Raw genomic sequence first — 21,449 nt, forward strand, 5'->3', positions numbered from 1 at the left:
ATTTATAAGCACAAAAGATCCTTGTTTATTATCTTAGTTTTGGCTTTGTTTACTCATCATTATCAAATGTCACTGTAATGACTATCTTGTATAATATCAACAGTGTTAAAAGGAAAGCTTATGATGTTTTTGGGTTCCTCGTTTATACATAAGATGGCACGAATCATAATCATACACAATCCAATGAGAGGATCAAAGATATTCAGTGAAAGGTGCAGCATACACTGAAAAAATTCAAGCTATCACTAAGACAAGGGTATGAGGTTACATTAATAATATGGCAAATGAATGCACTTTGAAGGAATGATTAAAATCATAAAAACACCAGCAGTAGTTTTTTAAGGGAACAGGCTTTAACTCCTTGTTTGTTTTTTTAAATTTGAGCAAAGGATTATTATTATTAGTGAAAACGAGGAGAGAATTTTAATCCATATATGATGGTACACTTGGAAACAGTTGTCTCATATAGATTTTGTACATATGTACATATGCTGCTGCACAATATAGTTTGAAGTGAAAAGGAAGAAAGAAAGTGAAAAGAGTTTGAATCCTAGCTCTACTATCTCTTATTTATGAGGTTTTGATCAAATCACTTTACTTTTCAGGTTCTCAGTTTCCCTATATATAAAATGAAGGAAAGCTGGACCCATAAAGATCTCAAAATAATTTGGATTTGTGGAATTCTTCAATTCTTCCACAATGTAAGCAAGCATATAATTTTATGATAAAGGATTTCATCTCCTTTTAGAAGTGAAAGTTGTTTATTAACTTGAATTATTCACAATAGTTATCCCTTCCAACTTGCAGGGGTTAAGGGTGCAGCGCCCCTACAATCTGAAAAATCTACATAAAATTTTTTATACAAGAGAAAAAGCCTGAATTTTTGTTTACACTACTTTATTGTAAAATTTGGATTAAGTATTTGGTTGCTATATGTAGGTCAATGTTAAGCAAAAATACTGTATGAAACAAACTGAAAAATACAAAAAATGAGATTTTTAAAAAGTGAAACAAATTGAGAATAATACTGAACATACTGCATGTATAATAAAACATGTTAAAAACAACAATAGTATACATATTATATGCATCAATGAGTGACTAAAATTTTTAAGATATCTCTACATTTCTAGTATATCATCTGCTGACTTTCACATTCTTTTTGCAAACTTTAACATCTTACTTATTTTAGCTTAAAAAAAGAAATTGTGTATATAATAGTATTAAAAGTTAAAATGTTAATTTTATACAGTGTTACACATATATTTTGTGTATTTCTGAGTTTCTAAACTTTTTCCTATATCATCTGCTGGCCTTCACATGTGGTTTCTGCAAAAGTCCCCTCAAATTCTCATTTAATTTTTTATGCCAACCTGCAAAATGTCAAAACCATAACAGAGAAAGTAGCAATGTGGAAAGGATACTTGTATTACTCTGTAGGTAGCATTTTCAAAAAGTTTTTGTGATAACAGAGACAAGTTTAATTAGTTGGCTCCAGGTAATAAAACAAAGATGATCATAAGTAATATATTTTTTATTCATTAAAAATGCAAATGATATTTACCTATGAGGAAAGAAAAGAAACTAACTCTACATCTTAATATAAGTTTCTATAGAGATGTCAGTTTTTATTTACTATGTCTGATTAGGTTTTTCTTGTGATTTCTCCTACATTGTGGGAAATCAATTAAAACATGATTTTGTACTTTCAATAGTGCTATAGATTTCTGTGGTAAATAAATATAAATAAAACTAGATACTGATTTATAAAATGGATTTTAAAATGTTTTAAATCTCATCAGATATCTTCTATTACTAAAAAATTACTTCTATTACTAAAAAATTCTCTATAAGTAGATGAAAATTTCAGGGCAGAACTCAAGAGAATTTGACCACTTTATAGAAAGGTATGAAATATAACATGCAGAAAAATTCAGATGAAGTAACTGGCTATTCCACCAATACAGTAAGAGCTTTGCTTAGTCATAAGGGTGTGAGTATGGGCCAGATTGAGTTCATTTTGGTCCATGAGAATCCTAAAAGAACAAGGTTAGCATTAGGGACCCTTAAGAAGAATAATTTTAGGAGACTACTCCAAAGAGGGTCTAGAGAGAGAGTCTTTTTGCCCTATAAGGTATCATAAGTAATTATTCTATAGTGGAATTACTATATCCTTTTACAGGTATGACTCAGGATTATATTCTATCTACTCTGAGTCACAGAGAACACCCAAAATCTATCCTAGCTAGGAAACCTTTCAAGTTGGATCAGAAACCATGGTGATGGTGGGGAGCAAATTATAATCTAGAAACAAAAAGCAAATATAGGGAAAAGGCCACTGTTCTTAACTATATAAGAAAGTACTAAAGAAAGGCTTCTGATAAACACAAACTCCTTGGGCATTTAGCATCTGTTCAGAATTGGTGCTCTTGGTTTGTTTCTAAAGTGTGTTTTCCCCCTCTTTTCTTACCATTATGGGAAGAGGCAAGAAATGAAGAGACAAGCTTGGCCCATGATCTATTTTTCTGAATAAGAGAATTAGGTATCTTATGTTAATACTTCTTAAACCCCACATACAAAATGAGAGAGGAGTATGCTAGGGATAGACAGCATAAGGCTGGGGTTTCAGTGAAAATGATAAAAAAACAGATATCATTGCTAAATTTCTAAAACCAAATCATATAACAACAGCAGCAAAATGGGTAAAAATACCATAGTTATGTTATAATAATGGCCTGTCATAGACCATAATTCCTTCCTGGATTCAGTTATCTGGAGTTACAATTAACTAAATGAGATTGCAATTTTTGAGAGAGCCTTGTGGTTGGGGATAAAGTGATGAAGAGGCAGAATATTATAACGTATGACTAATTTCAAATATTATCTTCAATACATCTTAAACGATTGGCTTTTTGTTTTAGCTTTCAAAATAGCATACGCAATAGGGTGGAAGAAAGAACAGTTCTCATTATTTGACAAGTAGGACTCCTTACAGTGGCATGATTCCTTATAACACAGATAATAATGGTTGTAGGACAATTAGTTTTTAAAAAAAACTTTTAAAAAGTATGCTTACCCTATACCCTGAGCTATGGTGTCTAACTGATGACACATGCAAGAGCGAACTTCATATTCTACATCTTGGCAGAGGGATTTCATCAGAGGAAGTATTTCTCTTTTAATGCTGAAGGGAAAAACAAACATGTAAATGAAATGTGATTTTTTTATATCAATGTTGCAAAAAATACACAGTTATATAAATGAAATCATTTAAATGGCAGATATGAATAGTATCATCTGCCTAGGAACAACACACAAACTGGAATTAATTTTTGTAATGACTAACTTTGTAAACAACAGCTAAAGTTGAGGAGGCAAGGTTGTCAGATTATAGCTTTCATCATACAGATAATCATACTATCATCTTATTTCTTCCAGCTGATCAGTCTATATTTTCCAGACCACATTACAATTAAAAAAAAAACTGCATTACATATTCAGACCCTCTCACAAGCACAAATTGTGCCTAATGGTGTAACTGAGTTACATGAAAAGGATTTATAAGGGTAGAATTACTTCTTTAGATCCCTATCCACCAATTTGAAAAATCCACAAGTTATGCCATTTCATCTTTAGGAATACAATTGTAAGGAGAAAGATGAAAATGGCATAAAAATATTTTTAAATGGTCATTATGTCTAGAAAAAATAAAATATCATAAAATGTATCATAATTTTTGTTTGCTGTGTATCATACAAAAGATTTCATACAAAATGTATCATGCATGGCAGAACTATAAAATTTAAAACATCTCTATTTTTACATACTAATAAAATAATAAAAATATATTATTATGAAATAATCAATATATACTTTATATTACTTGACTATTAAAATTACAGCTAAAGCTCAGGTAAAAATACTCACATATGGGCTTCAAATTTGTTGGCCAATCTTCCTAAAATTTTACAGCTCACTAAACGAGATTGGAGTGTTTGGGACAGCTGTGCCTTGGAAACAAGTGGATTCAAAATCTTCAAAGAAAAAAATTGAGAAAACTCACATAATGTTATAAATATTTGGAATTAATATTTCAGTGAATAATTCACTTTTTATCCAGGCATTCTGACATTTTAAAGCAGCTATCAACTAGAGCAGTGATAGGCAAACATTTTAAAGAGGGGGCCAAAGGAAAGGAAATGCTCGTCTGTCAGTCTGTTTCTAAGACAACTCTTTCGATGTTTCATTGTATTGTATCCTACTCATTATATTTGTCAGGTTAGAAGTAATGTCATGTGCTGGATAGAGCATTTCAGGGGGTGCATCTGGCCCACAGGCCATAGTTTGCCCATCACTGAACTAGAGCATTAATGAAAACCATTTTGGTGGCAAAGAAAAGAAAAATAGCTCAAATAAAATCCTTCTACTTTTTCACTTAACAGTGATGAGGAAATATTCCCAAATGCAACTTGAATTGTAACAAGTTTCCTATTGTAAAAACATTGTACATATTATTTAAAGATAAAAAAAGAAAAAAATGTACTGAAAAAATATATTTTCTACTTTTTATCTTCTCCATTAAACTCCTTAGAAACAGAAACATTAACAATGATGAAAAAGGGGGGAAAATTACCTCATGTCTTAATATGTCTTTTGGCAGAGATTCTATTGTTGATAGGAGAGTTTCCAGCCATGCATTACTGACACCTATTAAATATACCATACACCAGATTACTTCAACTATCACATTCATCAATTAGATTCAACTTGGCATATTAAAATATTTACAATAATTTTAATAATAAAAATTGGGAAAATAATGTGTTGGTTTTCTTTCTTTCTTTCCTCCTTTTTGTTCCAATCAGCATTTGAAAAAAAAGATTTCTAGTTTCAAACAAAATTTTTTTTGGCACTGCTTGGTTATTTTGTCTTCAAATACAATGATCTATTTTTGCTACAAAATATAAATAAAAACAGTTTTGTTCATTTTTAAAAGAAGAGGATGCATGAAATTATCTTATGGGGTGAAAACATTTTTTCAATTTTTAAAAATACTGAATTTTTACCTATTATATTTGAGGAAAGTCATCCTACTTTAAATTATACTACCACTTGGCAGACTATCACTTAATCATTGTTAATTGACATTTTGATTTCAAATTATCCTGTATAGTCTGTATAAAAAGGACAACAAACATTCACAGAAATAATCACCTGACCTGCATCCCTGTGCTCCACATGCTGTAGAATGATATGTAGGAATGAGTGGGAATAAGTATGAATTGATACTGATTCCTCTTGCAGAATGGTCAAAAATGAAGCTGCTGCAGTTAATTGCATTTCCACCCCTGCAACATGCAGGACTTCCTGTATAACCATAAAGAGTAAGGATGCTATTTATTCATAGTACAGACTAGAAATAGTTTAAAATACACATTTCAGTAGTGTAGGAACCATACATGCTTTTCTAAGTCACAAAAATAAACGTGATCTTTGCTTCCTATCTTTACTTTCTTTAAGAGAACTATTTGTTAACCAACTAATAGTCATTTGAACCTACAAATCTTTCAAATATAGGTTTGAGAGATTATTATATGATAGAGAAAATAAAGCTAATAAGTGAATAAAAATGAAAATAAAACTTAACTGTTTAAGCACATTAAAGAGTGCGGGTATTTTTTCATGTAATATAGATTTGTCTGTCATCCAATGAAGAAGCAAGCTGTCGTCTAGTTTAACACATGCAAAAAAGACATGACTCACCATTCAACATACATTTCACCCATTTGTTCTCTATATTATAAAAAAAGAGATCCCTATACTTGTGACATATAAAGGCAAAATGCTAGAAACATTAGAAAAGGATTTACATTTTCCTTATTAATTAACTGGTAAAGGCATAAATAAGGCACAAGAAAGAATGTTAAAGTCGCAATAGTTAGTTATTTTAACTAAATGACCAAAGTATTTTTCTTAATTGTGTTTTTACTTCATTAGACACATTTAAAAAATGAATGATCAAAAGTAAAAAATCATCATTACATTTATTTTCATGTTAAAATAAAAATTCCTTTATAGACAATTCACATAAAATAATAGATACATTTAAAATTATTCAGTAATATAAAAGATAATGAGAGATGCAATAACACTGGCTCTACCAGACAGTGTGTTGAAGTGAGGGATTTAGTTATAATGGATTTTAGAGGTCAGATAGTACAGGCCCATCACTTTACCAATAAGGAAATAGACCCAGAGGTCACACAGATTTTTTTTTAAATTTTTTTTTGCAGTCTGCACCTTTTCTTATATAAGCTGTGATATGGCCTATTCAACCCATACTTTACCTTCTATCATTTGCTACAATTTTAAACAAATCCAAATGACAAATCAAACTGGTTTTCTTCTTTGGCAGCTATAATAACTAAATTACCTGAGAAACTATTTCACTTTCAGTTAATGTGAGAGCAATAAATTCAGATCTACTTTCCCACATGGCCTCATGGGGTGGTGTTAGAAGATCTATCAGTACCCTCTAATGTGACAAAGAGCTACAGGAATCATTTTCTGTAACCTCTGTGTATTACATTCCCAGAAAATCAAGGCAAACTTCCATTAAAAAAACAAAACAAAAAATGACCCAAAGCCAAACCAAATAACCAAACAAAATTCTTTGGTCATAAAAGCATAGTTTCTAAAAGCAAAAACAATTTCACTGGGTAGTGATTAAAGCCCTTTAGAAGTTCTAGGCCAAAAGGAACACCCACAAGGAATAGGTGCATGATTTAAAGCACAAGCTGCAAGTAGCATCTAACTCTAAGCTGCACCCTTCACTGTTTTAACAACAAACATTACTCTGGTGCTGACAATGGTGAATAGGCTAAATTAGGTATGGCCAGTATATTAAATGTATCACTTACAGATTTCAGAAGACAGAACTTTAATTTCCTTAAAAACAGAAAGGGTTTTTTTAATGCAGTACTAAAATAGTAATGGCTAACAATGTGAAGTTTTGTCCATATGAATCTGCTGTTGTTAACTTCCAAGAGTCGTAAATCTGTCCCCATTAGAAGATAATAAAAACATTCTTGGGTTTCGTATTTATGCAAACTTTATGTAAAAGAAGAAAGTCTGAAGCTTTCCAGCTTCATATCTTCAAATGGAATATTTTAGTCTTGATTCACCTGAGGAAACATTCTCCCACCTAATTTGCTTTAATTTTCAAAAAATCCTCAAGAGTTATCGGATTTGGATTTATCTCTGGCTGTGCTGACCTCAACATCTGGGCTGTCCACTGTTAAGAAATCAGCACAAAGAGATTGTAACACTACTAAAAAGCAAATTAATTCTATGCTAGCATTCTTGGGGGAAAAAAATTGAAAATAAAAGTTTGATACTTACCAACTAAAAGAACAGCTCCAAATGAGTGTTCTCCTCCACAGAGCCACAAACTCTGGATAAACATATGTGAGATCCACATTCTCTGGACAAATAAGTGTGCCTCCTCATGGAACTCAGAAGACACTGAAAAGTAAATTCCTCTATTGCTTAAATGCATGCCTTGATGCCTACATGAAAAGTGAATTGTTCCTTTTACATAAAGTGTGGCTGGTATTTCCATTTCAATTCTATAAACATGAAGTAGGCATTTTATCAGAATAAGCCCATATTTAAAAAAAGAAAATGTGTTAAATAAAAAAGAGTTTTTTATTTATTAGAGAATTTAACTGAGTTAAATTCAATTGTGATGTCATTTTTCAGTCAATATGAGTGGTCCTTCAGGTCAAACTAAAAGATTATTTTGAATAACAAATATTATAGATGTCTTGCTGAAACAAAAAACTTAATATCCAATGGAATGGCTTTTAAATTGATCAGAAAGTTGACTTTTTGAAATAATATTGGTAGATAAAAGTGAAATTGGTTACAATGACACCTGAAAAGAGCAAAGAAGTCCTAAATGAAGTTATCATCATGCATTTCAGTAATTCCTTATCCATGTGAACTATGATTTACTATTATCATGTTAGTCCTTACATGGAATAATTTTAATAAGAGAACATTATAGGTATTTAATACCTGGGGACTGACTCCAACTCTCTCTTACTTTCTCTAAGCAAGATCTCACTTATAGCAAACATGGAAGGCTAAAGGAATTTTGCCATGATGTGAAAGTGTGCACTGTTTTTTTTTTGTTTGTGATTAATAAAACAAACAGTACTTCAGTACAAAGTATAGGTTGACTTCTTTCTAATGAAGATGAAAAAGTTAAGCTAGATGTAAGAGAACACCTCGCCATTTTATGAGAGAATAAAATAAGATATTTTTTTATGGATGAAGTGCTTTAAAAGTAAAGCAAAGAAGAAAAAGAAATCTGAAGAGGCAGCAGAGAATTTTAATTTGTGTCAAAAAGGATGAAGAATATTGTGCAAAGGAGGAAAGGAAAAGAGACCCTGATCATCTGGCAGCAATGAAAAAAAAATCCCAGAAGGGACGGAATGTGGGATTTAAGAGTCTGAGGGTCTAGACTGAATCCTAGATCTGCCACTTACTCCCTATGGGATCTTGGGCAAGTCAGTTACCCTTTCTGGGTCTTGGTTTCCTCATCTGTAAAATGAAAGGGTTGGATTAGGTAATCTCTAACATCTATCTTAACTCTAATTCTATGATACTATAGGCACAGTAGTGTCTTATACAAAGAAATCTTTTCCCCCATTAACCAATAATAGGAGCAACAACAACAACAACAACAACAACAACAACACACACACACACACACACACAAAGATGACAAAAGTATAGACTTATTCTTGATTGTTCATACTACTGGAGAAAAATGATATACTAATTTCAAAATTTATATCTATATATGTTTATCTAGGAGAGACATTTTATGTTGTTGAGTTGTTTTAGTTGTGTCCAAGTCTTTGTGACCCCATTCAGGGTTGTCTTGGCAAAGATAATAGAGTGGTTTGCCATTTCTTTTTCCAGCTCATTTTCCAGATAAAGAAATTGAGGGGAACAGGGTTAAATAGCTTGCCCAGGGCCACACAGTTATTAAGTGCCTGAGGTCAAATTTGAACTCAGCTCTTTCTGAACCCAGGTCCAGTGCTCTATCCACTATACCACCTTTATACTTATAGTTAAATATGGGACTCTCTGGTCCTTTGGGGATTCAAAATATGACATTTAAAACTAATTAAACCACTCTGTACACATCGGATTAACTGTCTAATGCCTATTTAGTACTTATCAACACTGCATGCTCTCTAGTATATGATTAAAACAGCAACATAACACAGAACTTGGAAGGTGATTAAAACATTGAGAAAAGGGTTTATCGACAACTAGTTTGGATCAAAAGCCATTCTCTTCTATCTTGAGTCAGACACAGAAATTTCATAGTAATGGAGGCACAAAAAGATTCTTGTCCATAGTGACTTTGCTAATGGGAAATGTTTCATAATTTTATATGGTTTGTCATAGATTAATTGCTTGCTTCAGTAATGCTATTTTGAGTTTATTAGTGACAGCAATTAGTGACACAAAATCTTTGAATATTGAACACATCCTCCTCCTCTCCCTCTCCTCTGTTGACCATATGAAAAGTTCTCAGACAGTAATCTGAAGCTGCCAAGTGTCTTCTGAGGTTTTGAGAACACTAGAGCACCATGTGACACACCCCAAACCTTACGTGGCTCATTTGCTATCTCCTTCATTGGCTTGTAAATAACTAGCAGTTATACTCAATCTTTTTGCTGATTCATCATCCATATCACTCTCCTAAATCTTAGATGTTCCCAAGGCTCTGTCCTAAGGCCCCTGCTCTTTTCTCCTGAATCTATCTTGGTGACTTCATGTTTCCAAGGCTTTAATTTTCACCTTTATGCTTATGATTCACAGGTCTTTGTATCCAGCCTTAGTTTTTTCCCTGAACTTCAATTTCACAACACCAAATACTTGTTGGAATTTCCAGGTGAGAGACATCTCAAAGTCAATAGTCCTAAATAGAATTCATCATCTTTCCTTTCAAGTTCATTCCTCTTCTCAATTTCCAAGTTAATCAAAATGCAACAACATTTTTTTAGTCTCTCAGTTTGTAACCTTGGAATTATCAATCAGTTATCAAATCTTGCCATTTTTACTTCCATATCTTTCACACCAGTCTCTTTACTTACATAGCTACCACCTTAGTTCAGGCTATTGTAGTCTTTCCCTTAAAATTATTATAACAACGTACTCTGTCTTATCTTTCTTTTCTTTGGATTAGGTTGGCCTTGATGGGTGGAATAGTATTGCTCCTTACCTCTACATTTTAAAATTCCTAGCTCCCTTAAAGATTTGCCTCCAGTACCACTTCTTCCAAAAAGCCTTAATAAAGTAATGGGGAAAATGTCAATAATGTAGATTAAACTTGAAAGTGTTATATTTTTTTTCCCTGAGAGCTAGCTGCTAAACATTTACCAGTATACTCCTGAATGAAGGACTGAGCTAGTATTATAGTCAGTTGATTGGAGAGAAGAAAATGGAAGCAACAGATATCACGGGTAGAATTAACAGATGCCGGTAACCAGTTGGATATGGAAGGTGAGAGAGGGAAGAGATAAGTCAAGGATGACTGAAGTTGTAAATTTAGATGACTGGAAGGAGGTTGATACCCTCAACAGAAACAAGGAAAGTGGAAGGACAGGCCAGAGAGAAGGTAAGTTATTATTTGGAAATACTGAGCTTGAAATGCTTATGGGATATTCAGCTGGAGAAGTTCATCAAAAAGTAAGTGAATGTTTGACTTCTAACACATCTGGCAGCCTCAAGATCTGGATGGTTTGAGTGAGTCAGGACTGGGGATTAAGAAGTAAGAGCAGAGTAAAGAGAAGGTTCAGGAGGAATGAGATTTGAGTAAAGGGGAGGTTCAGAATAGCTGCTTTGGGAAATATGTTGTCAGGTTTTTTTTTAACATTTTAGTTTTGCTGAATCTTTTTATTCCCCTATTTTATTCTTTATTATAAGGGATTGCTCTATGGGAAGGGGTGGAAGAAGGAAACTATCAGAAATCTAGGTGGTGTTGACTGATATAAAAGAGAAAGAGGTTATAATACTACTATGAGAAATGGGATAAAGGAGGAAAGAACTGAAGAAAAGGGTTTCAACAACTGTTCCAACATAGCTGAAATGAAATCTTTTGTCCCTCACTCTGTCAAGTTGAAAGATTTTGTTTCCCTTTCCTTTATTCAAGGCCTAAATAAAATGCTTTAAGTTTCATGAAAACATCTTTGATTTCCTCAGCTAGACATGGTCTCCTCTGCCTTGAATCTTTCATACTTCCTTGTTTGAACTCTTATACAATTTATCACAATAGCAGCAGTAGTAATAGTAATAAAAACTAATGAAATTTGACTCAGTAGAGTAAAACATAGCATTAAAGGATGTTCAACAAGGTGTTTACCATGTGTAGGTTAAGCTCATATGATTATATGATTTAACTACAGAATAAAATTAACTTTGATCAGTGATTCAATAATTATTAAGTCAAGTATAAAACACAGACATGTTTTCCAGATGTATAGACCATAGGGAGGATATTCTGGACAGTCCAAATAGAATGATTATCCTTTAGATGATAAAGTCTTTATTAGATACTATTGTTTACTGACAACATAGTATTGTTTTCATCATGCCCCAGAAAAAGAACTTCTTCAATGAAATCCACAGTTACTAAAGAGAAACAAGTCTAACAACACAACAGGAAAAATCAAAGGAAAATTACAGATTGTTCAAACTGTGAGTACAACAGGATAAGAAGTTCATTAAGTTAATCCATCAATACATTCTGAAGGACAGTGAGCTGAGCAGAGAGAAGATCAGGTGAAGCCAAATTACTTTTAGGAAATTTCACTGTGCTTTAAAGGATCCCAAGTTAGGGATAAGTGAAAAAAATTGCACATTCTTTGCTTTCAAGGATCTTAGATTAGTAAGACAAGTACACATAATTATATAGGTTAGAATTGAGCAGCAGATTCTTAACTCGGGAACAAAGATCCACAGAGTCTGTGGATAGATTTCAAGGTCTGTAATCTTAGATGAGGGAAAAATATACCTTTATTTTTACTAACCTCTGAAATTCAGCATTTCCTTAAATTATTTCAAAACATTATTCTGAGAAAGTGTCCTTAGGTTTCAATTGATTGACAAAGGAGTCAATGACACAAAACAGTTTAAGAACTCTTGGCATGAAAGCAGTTGACTTTCACTTGGAGTAAGATCTAGATCTTTTACTAGCTGCATCTACCAGGCAGTTGTGAGACTATAAAGATATATCTTCTATAGACTATCATCTTTGAAAGCTTGCTCATTCTCAACACATATCATTATAAATATACAGACAAGTCACTTTTACTTAGCAGATTAAATAGTTATATGGGCCAAGTTGTCAAGTACTCAGTTATCTTTGGTAGGGGAGGGGAGAACACAATAATATTAACTACAATTTTCTTCCAATTACTTGGCATGTGCCCTTCTTCAAGATATATTGAACACTGACCTTTCTATGTTGCTGGATACAAGAAATCAATCTTTCTAACATTCTCTCAGTAATGATATATAGCAAAGAATCACAAAATACTATAAGCTGTGAAAAGTCAAAACTGCATGACATAAAGAGCAAAAAAGGGATACAGGGTTGACTTATATAGGCACATAATCAGCTAGCAGGCAAGAAATGTTTTAAAAGACATCAAGTAGGAAACATATGGTAAGAAAACAAATGTTCTACGTGGATAACCAATATATGTCAAAATTCCTCTAATGATTTGGGTTTGGTCTTCTGTGGAGGATCTATAAAACAAATGGGACAAGAACTGTACAAAATTAAAATGCATAGGAAAGTTACAATCTGTATTAGTAGAATTCTCTTTATTATACTACTAATTTGAAAATAGGCTGAGCACAACCATTAAAGTTTTCCTTAACATATTACCAAATTTTATGCACAATACAGACATGTTTCAATAATTCAATGGATTTGTGATCCCATCGATGGGGGAATTCCCTTCAATACTGCAAATCTCTACCAAGCCACGTCTTCTCTCCCTGTATGAATATTGTCCATATTTTCCTGCTTACCCTCCACAACGAGCACATCCAGAGTACAAGGGGGTTCTTCTTTTAGATTTCTTGATTTTACTTGGGTCTCAATGGAGCACATGGGCTATTCGGGCTATCTCTTGCCCTTGTTTGTAGGTACACATCTCTAATGCTAACCTTCATGTTCATATAATTATTAAGTATAATTTAATTTGACTTACTAAAATTCAAATTTATAATGTTTTTTCTTAAGAAACAATCTCTGTGGGGGCAGCTGGGTGGCTCAGTGAATTGAGAGCCAGGCCTAGAGATAGGAGGTCCTAGGTTAAAATCTGGCCTCAGACACTTCCTAGCTGGGTGACCCTGGGCAATCACTTAACCTCCATTGCCTAGCCCTTACTGCTCTTCTGCCTAAGAACCAATACATAGTATTGATTCTAAGATGGAAGTTAAGGGTTTAAAAAAACCCAAACCAAATCTCTATGTAAAATGATGCTATAGTTAATTATAAAAATAATATACAATATTTAAATTCTTTTAATGCAATGAATTAGAAGGCATAAAAATGTTTTAAGTTATAATGAATGAAATCTCTTTAATACAATTCCAAATGTGCTTTTCTTTAGTAAAATAGAATGATTAAACAACTTGTCTCATGAAGAACTGCCAACAATATAATCTTAATCAAGTACTATACATTTCAACTTGATTCTGACAACTGAAAAAGGAGTTATCTAACATGAAGTTCACAAAATAATTTTATTAATGTCTTCCTATAATAAAGAGAGTAACGGTAACTTTGATATTTTTAGGTAACTGTTGACATTCTCTCTAATAGTGCAGATCACAATCTATTCATGCCTTCTACTTCTATGTAACTATCATACATATCTTCCCATAAATTTATAGGTGGCCCAACACAGTGTATTGGAGGTTTTACTTTAGATCTTTTGACAGTGCAAGAGAACTAATGGAACACAAAAACTATCTGTCTGTTATCCCCAATTCTTGCTACATGACCAATTAGCCTTCTTATCCAACTTCCTTGAAGAAATCTTTTACATAAGTATTAAATTATTTGTTGGTAATATACTAATGGATACACACACAGATCCACTACATGTTTCTCCTCTGGCCAGGAGATCTGTAAACTTTTATACTTCACAATTGATATTTGATGATCCACAGCCATAGAGCATCACCAAGAATACTAGGGTTATTTTAAATAATAAAAAATAATGACTAATGTTTATATGGCACTTTAAGGTTTGCAAAGCATTTTACTTATGTCATCTCATTCGTTATTCATAACAACTCTGTGATGTATATTATTTTATCTCCATTTTACAACTGAAGAAACTAAGGTAGAGAGAGGTAAAGTGATTTGCCCAGGGTCATGCATTTATTTAGTAAGTGTCTGAGACAGGATTCAGATTCAGATCTTCCAAAATCCATAAGCCTTTGTTGCAGGGAGATGTCTATGATCTTTAAAAGCACTTCACTTTTTTCTAAATGAAACCCAGTCTGTTCTCTTCCCTCTATTCAAGTTAGGGCCTAGTATCCATCCATAGTATCTGTCCAAGATATACATACTGATGAAAAACTTCTACTGGCTCTTCATTCAAATGCACAACAAAAAGTAGATAATAAGTATTCTTCAACTACTTGATTTTTCCTCTGTTGATACTGGGTCAAATTCTTTTGAGTGATTATGGATTTCATGTAATAGGTTCTATCCGTTCTAGGTCTTGAGATGATTAGCACAGTATCATTTTCCAATAAGCATTTGGAGGAATACACTTTGTATAGCCAAGGTTCTTAATCTAGGATCTCCTTGAAGGCTCATGGACAAAATTCAATGGGTCCATGAACTTGGATGAGGAAAAAAAATACTAACCTGTGATTTACTTTGTAATCATCTGTATTTTATTTTATACATTTAAAAACAATATTATGAGAAGGGATCGATGGGCTTAATCAGATTGTAAAAGGGGTCCATGATACAAAAAAAATGTAGAGAACCTCCAATCTATGTACAGGATATTCTACATGACAATAATAATAAATATCTTTGGTGAGTCAGTTCATACTTTTATGCTTTGCTTGATATTAATAATTAGAGAGCCACTGGAAAAATCTCTTTGTTGCTACAACTTTCTAAAAATCTTGTATTTTAGATATCAAGTGAGATACTATATAAAAGGAGAACCTTTAAAGTAACATTTTACTCTAACAAATTAAATACTTTTTATATCAAATGAACAATATGTACAATAATTTCTTATATTCTCTGAAGCTTCCAGTCATTTGTTATTGTAAAGATGTGGTCTACTGTTCAATATTTCTTATGAAGACTTGTTTCCTTCTCATACTTTCATTAGGGATACCTTTGACAAGTATATAGACTTCTACATAACATTAGGTAGAAATGATTTAAGTAGACATAACAGTTGGTAATTATTAGTTATTTTTACTTTCTTGGTTAGATTTTTTTGGGTAATAATGTTTGTAATTTCATCTGAGTCTCTGGCATATTCCCCTTGATCCTGCTCTTTCAGACATCCTGAGAATCAATCCCTCAATGCTATCAAAGGTGATACTTCTGGCAGACAACCTCTATATTTACTTAGATTAATCCAGTTGCTTTTACCATTTTTGTTAACCATTAGTGTCATTTCTACCATGCCATATTTTCTCATCTTTATTTTTTCTTCTACTTCCTTATAAACTTTGATTCTTGATCTAGCAAATCAATGGTCTGACTATGCTATGATAGTTGACTCAGAAATGACACCCACATAATTTCAGGAAATGAGAAATTCCTGTTAGAATGCAATTGATTAATTTTTTAATAATGTTCTTCAGTGCTCAAGACATCTTAGTGCTTCCCAAATCTCTTTTTTTGAAAACAGTTTTCAAGATATGCATACACAGAACTTTAACCTAGGGTCCATGAACTTTTTTTAAAATTGTATTATTACTTCAATATTATTGGTTTTCTTTGTAATTTTGTGTATTTTATGAGTTTAAAAATATTATTCTGAAAAGGGATCCAGACACTTGCCTAAAGGGTCTATGACACAAAAAAAGGTTAAGAATCCCTGATATAAAGGTCTAAAGTTTCTGTGTAACCTATAAATTGGTAGTTACTTTAATTCTTTAGTCCTAAAACATATTTTTGATCATCCCCACTTAAGCCCATCTTTTCAAAATGTTTATTTAAAACACCTTATCTAGTTCTTTGTAGAATGTTTCTATTTCTTCAACTTCTGAAGCAGACATTATTACATAAATTATAACTATCTTCATGGTAGTATTTTTGTAAATGCTCATCACGAGTAGTGCAAAATAACCAAGTTTCTCATATGTGACAAAACCAGCTGCATCTTATATATTTATTTATCTCTCCATGAAAACCTGTGGGCCACCCATTTAATTAGCAGACTTCTTTTTGTCTGGTGATTTAAATTTATGACAAGAATGTAAAAATGTATATACCCAAGTTCCTTCACTCATATGTCTATACTTGTTAGTCATTAGACAAGGATCTCACTTTTAGAGCAGCAACATATGTAGATAAGCTAAAAATGGTGATTCTTAGCACCTTCTCCCTTTTTTCCTGCCACAAACATAGATTTAGACATACGCTACTTGGAAAAAAATCTAAAAAACTCTCAATACTACCCACACTCACTGCACTAATCATTGAGGTGGGGGCAAGGAATGGTATTTTTAATGTCATAATTTTGAAGAAAATAAGGGCATGCAGAAATCACTACTCAAAATATTTCTAGTGATTATTTTTAGAATCTGCAGATTAATTTTCTTAAATTTCAAATTATCTTAGTTCAAAGTAAATCAACACATAAATGTTCCTCATTGTTTTCCTGTGAACACAAATCATTATTATATAATTCTAGTATATTTATGAGTATTTCTACTTTTGCTCTTTTGTATGGTTAAAATCTCTGGAAACTTACACACAAAAAAGTAGAAGGGCCAGAGTGCAGCTAGCTGGCTCAATGGATTGAGAACCAGGCTAGAGATAGGAGGTCCTAAATTCAAATCTGGTCTCAGACACTTCCTAGCTGTGTGACCCTGGGCAAGTCACTTAACTCCAACTGCATAGCCCTTACCACTCTTCTGCTGTGGAATCTGTACTTAGTATTGATTCTAAGACAGAAGGTATGGGTTTAAAAAAAGGGGAAGGGGCAAAAATTTTGAATAGGTAAGTCCAATGTATGACTTGGTCTTCTAATCTGTCACTTATGATTTCCAATTATCTAGTCTAAGAAATAAGATCACTAACCTAATCTGTGTATCTACGCTGACACTTGACATTTCCTACACTATGTTAATTAAATAAATAATGAATATGTTGTTTGTAATTCTTCAAACTATAATTCCTATCAATACATGGATTTTTTAATGGATCTTTTATTTTATTAGTGTGGTACCTCTCTTCATCAGTAGACATACATAAAACCATTTCATAAATCTTTCACAGATGACCTTTTTACCCAACTTGCTAGAGAAGCCTTTCTTAGGTCTTCTAATACATTTCATGCACTAATGGCTTGCATAATTCCATCCATTCCATCAACATCTATAAAAGGCCTTTTTTAATTTCTATTTTATAAGATATGAACATGTCAAGATTTTATAAAACATTTTTGGATTTCATGGATCCTAGTTGGCACAGTTGAGAAAGTGCCAGGTCTGAAATTAGGAAGACTCATCTTTCCAAGTTCAAATCTGGACTCAGACATTTGCTAGTTAGGTGACCCTGGGCAAGTCACTTAACTTTTTTTTTGGTCTCAGTTTCATCTGTAAAATGAGCTGGAGAAGGAAATAGCAAACCACTACAATATCTTTGCCAAAAAAAACCCCAAATACGATCATGAAAAGTCAGATCCAACTGAAAAAAACCTATATAAATCAATTTAGGGCAGTGATGGAGAGCCTATGGCATGGGTGTCAAAGATGGCATGCAGGGTGCTTTCTATGGGCACTCAGCTGCTCCCCTCTACCCTGAGTTTGTTACTAGAAAAGTAGAGGGACTTGGACGGAGCCGCTCCCCTCTCCCTCTCCACTATGCCTGATGACATTTTTTCACATCTCCTGCCCCTTTGTCCAGCAGCCCAATGGGAGCACACAGGTTAAGGTTAAGGTGGGCAGCTCACAGGCAGAGCTGGAGGGGAACAGAGCCCTCAGGCCACTTCCCTCCACCTCTCTACCCAAACAGCCCAATGGGAGTGCTTCCTCCCTCCCCTGGTTGGGTAAGGGGGGGGGCAGGCAGGGGCACTTTGTGGAGGGAGGGGGCACAGCACATCATCTCCGTGATAGAGAGGGAGGCAGACATAGCACTTGGTCTGGGAGGTGGGTAGGTGGGGGCGGGGCCCAGCATTCTCTCTACAAGGTTCACCATCACTGGTCTATGGCATTAGTCCAGTCAAATCCAATCAACAAATTAATCATCAAGCATTTACTGAGCATCTACTACTACTATTTCATGGAAACAGGAAGACCTGGGTTCAAATTTGACTTTAGACATGTACTAGCTGTATGATCCTGGATAAGTCACTTAACCTCTCTTTTCCTCCATTTCTGCAACTATAAAATAGAGATAATAGCATCTTCTTTGAAGGGTGGTTGTAAGGATCAAATTAGACAATATTTGCAAAAAGCACTTAGCATAGTACTATAATGGGGAAAAACCAAGGGAAGGTGCCTTAAATATTAAATATGGGCTCTGTGGGTGGATAGGAGGCAGGAAGGGACAATGGGAAAGACTTTACAAGCCAGGGAACCAGGTTTAACTACAAGGGAAAGACCACTGACTGAAATGACAGTTAAGTCACTCAGCCCCCCTCTACCCAGCCTGGAATAAATACAGATTAATACATATACACAATGAGGACCTAAAATTACTAAAACACACAGGGAATCAGTTTAATAATAATATGAGGGGATTGGTAAGGGGGTTAGGTAAACTACCTATCACAGGACACTTCCCTACTCAGTGCTGTCTTGCAGGATTGATGTCTTCTGCTGGAAACCAACCTTCACCACACTCCAAGATCCCAGGGAATCAGGGTACAGCTCCACTAGCTCTGAGGTCTCCCAGGGTCAGTTACTGCTTGTCCCAACCACCATGGAGTCTTTCTCAGAGAGAGAGCAAGCCACTTTCTGCTTCCCCATTCCATGTGGAATTCTCCAGCCCTTCTTGCTAAGTCTCCTACATAATAACTAAATAATAATCTTCCTCACAACAGTACCTAATAAAGAGTAGGTGTTAAATAGATGCTTATTCCTTTCTTTCTCTTTCTCTCCCTTCCCCAAGTACCTACCAAACCCTGGAGACACATGGACAAAAATGAGACACAACCTGCCATCAAGAAGCTGGCATTCTACTAGGAGAATAGAACATTTTAAAAGATAATTAACATGGGATATCTATGAAAGAGTTACACAATGAGCAAATATGATAATGAGTGAAGGCAACATAAAATGTCCCTTGAAGAATGTAGCACTTGAGCCGTGCCTTGAAAGAAGCCAAGGTAACTAAGAGACAGAGGGAGGGAAAGCAAACCTTAATCATGAACCACCTGTGCAAGGCAATGAATTATCCAGCAAGGAAGGAGGTACAAGAAGGGAGTGTATAAGAAGGAGGAATGTATACCCAAAATGGAAAGGTAGGCTGGAGCTAGATCATTAAGGGCTTTAAATGCTAAACAGAAGATTACATTATATCCTAAAGGCAACAAGGAGACATTGAAACTTCTTGGCCAAAAGAGTGACAGAGAATGAAGCTTTAGGAATATCATTTTGGCAGAATGGATTATAGAAGGCAGAGACCACTTCAAATCAAGTAATTTAAATGCATTTTAAATAAATGCATTCTTTTTGCTATACTTTTAAATAAAAGCTTTTAGCCTGATTTGCCTCTAATTTTGACTTTTTAAATTCTGTGATAGAGATTATAACAACCAATTTCACAGAGACGCTGTAACTAATAAGGTATCATAGAGTATACTGATTCTACATAGATAAAATCTGCAAAAATCATATATAATAATGAGAGCAGCAATAACATCCTTCATGAAAGACTCAGAACTCAAGAACTGAATAGAAAAAAACACTGAAAACTTTAAGTGTTCATACTGATAGGCAAAATACTTTTATTGTGTTTTATGCAATAAGGATCCTGTTAAAATGGAATTTGGTTATACTCTTTAAAACTGGTATTTTTCACATAACTAAAATTTCTAAGCTGAAATCTTTTATAGAAGGCTATCATCAGTAAGTCCTTAAGTGTTCCCCTCTCAGGGAATAATACCTGCTCCAACAAAGATGGCATTACTTTTTGCTTTTGCTTAGGTATGTTTATACCTAATCAAAAAATTTTAACTAAAAAAAAATTACCCATGACCAAATTAACATATGTGGAATAACTGGGAATATATCATACTTTTGTCATCTAGGAATAACTATTCATGGTAGCTATCCAGAACCACAGGAAAAGGAAATGTGATCTGCTCTGTAGTATCATTAACCTTAATAATGTCTGAATATAACAAGTTGGAAAAAAAAATTGAAAAAAAAAAAACCTGTTTGAAAAAGTGGCTTCTTTTCTTTATATTTGATAGGAATCACAATGGAAGTGAAAGAATTTGAAGAGATATTATGTTAAACCCAAATGCCCAAATGCCAAATTTTCCTTCATCCTGCAGCCAATCTAGGCTGAGCCTCTGTCTAAACTTGGCTCATCCTGTTAATCAAATATTCACAAAATTATGGAAAGTAAAATTCAACTATAATCAAACAGGAAAATAAAGAGAAATAGATTTAAGTTCTTTGTTATTCAGGATGGTTAAACAATTTATTTTTGCTCCCAACTAAATATTCTAGTTAACAGAATTGCCATTTTCATTATATTACATATATCAAACGATAGACTTTGCTGCTAACAAAATATGCTAGTGAATACACTGTTATTTTATTATATATAAATTGTCAGTTTTTAAAGAATTATAATAAAATACACAACACAAATGTAGTAAACATAATGATCTTTATTTGATGATTCCAAAGGCACGTCAGGATCTTGCATGCTTTAAGGGTCATCATTATGAAAATCAGCTATATATACTGCAAAAGCTTGGAATCATTGGTAAATAGAGATTTTCAGTCATAAGAATATGAAATAAACAAGAATAAAAAAGATTTTACCTAGAAATAGATTGCTTACCTATATAAAGGAGGAGATAATTACAACCAAAGAAATAGTAGCTTTTAGTACAATATTATGACTAATAAGATAAAAAATATCACACATTGAGAAGATAGCAAATGTTAATATAAAC

At 33.4% G+C, this 21,449-nt stretch overlaps 1 protein-coding gene across 1 annotated transcript in view; it reads right to left on the reverse strand.

Annotated features, from left to right (window-relative positions):
* Positions 1 to 21,449, reverse strand: part of PPP4R4 (protein phosphatase 4 regulatory subunit 4) — a 118,952-nt gene that overhangs the window by 61,737 nt on the left and 35,766 nt on the right. Inside the window, exons 4-7 of the mRNA XM_044665031.1 lie at positions 5,220 to 5,367; positions 4,634 to 4,707; positions 3,928 to 4,034; positions 3,077 to 3,184 (exon numbers count right to left, since the gene is read on the reverse strand). Coding sequence (XP_044520966.1) covers positions 3,077 to 3,184; positions 3,928 to 4,034; positions 4,634 to 4,707; positions 5,220 to 5,367 — 437 coding nt within the window. The remainder of the gene's footprint in view (positions 1 to 3,076; positions 3,185 to 3,927; positions 4,035 to 4,633; positions 4,708 to 5,219; positions 5,368 to 21,449) is intronic.

The sequence above is a fragment of the Gracilinanus agilis genome, chromosome 2 (assembly GCF_016433145.1).
Source record: "Gracilinanus agilis isolate LMUSP501 chromosome 2, AgileGrace, whole genome shotgun sequence".
Classification (NCBI taxonomy): Eukaryota; Metazoa; Chordata; class Mammalia; order Didelphimorphia; family Didelphidae; genus Gracilinanus; species Gracilinanus agilis.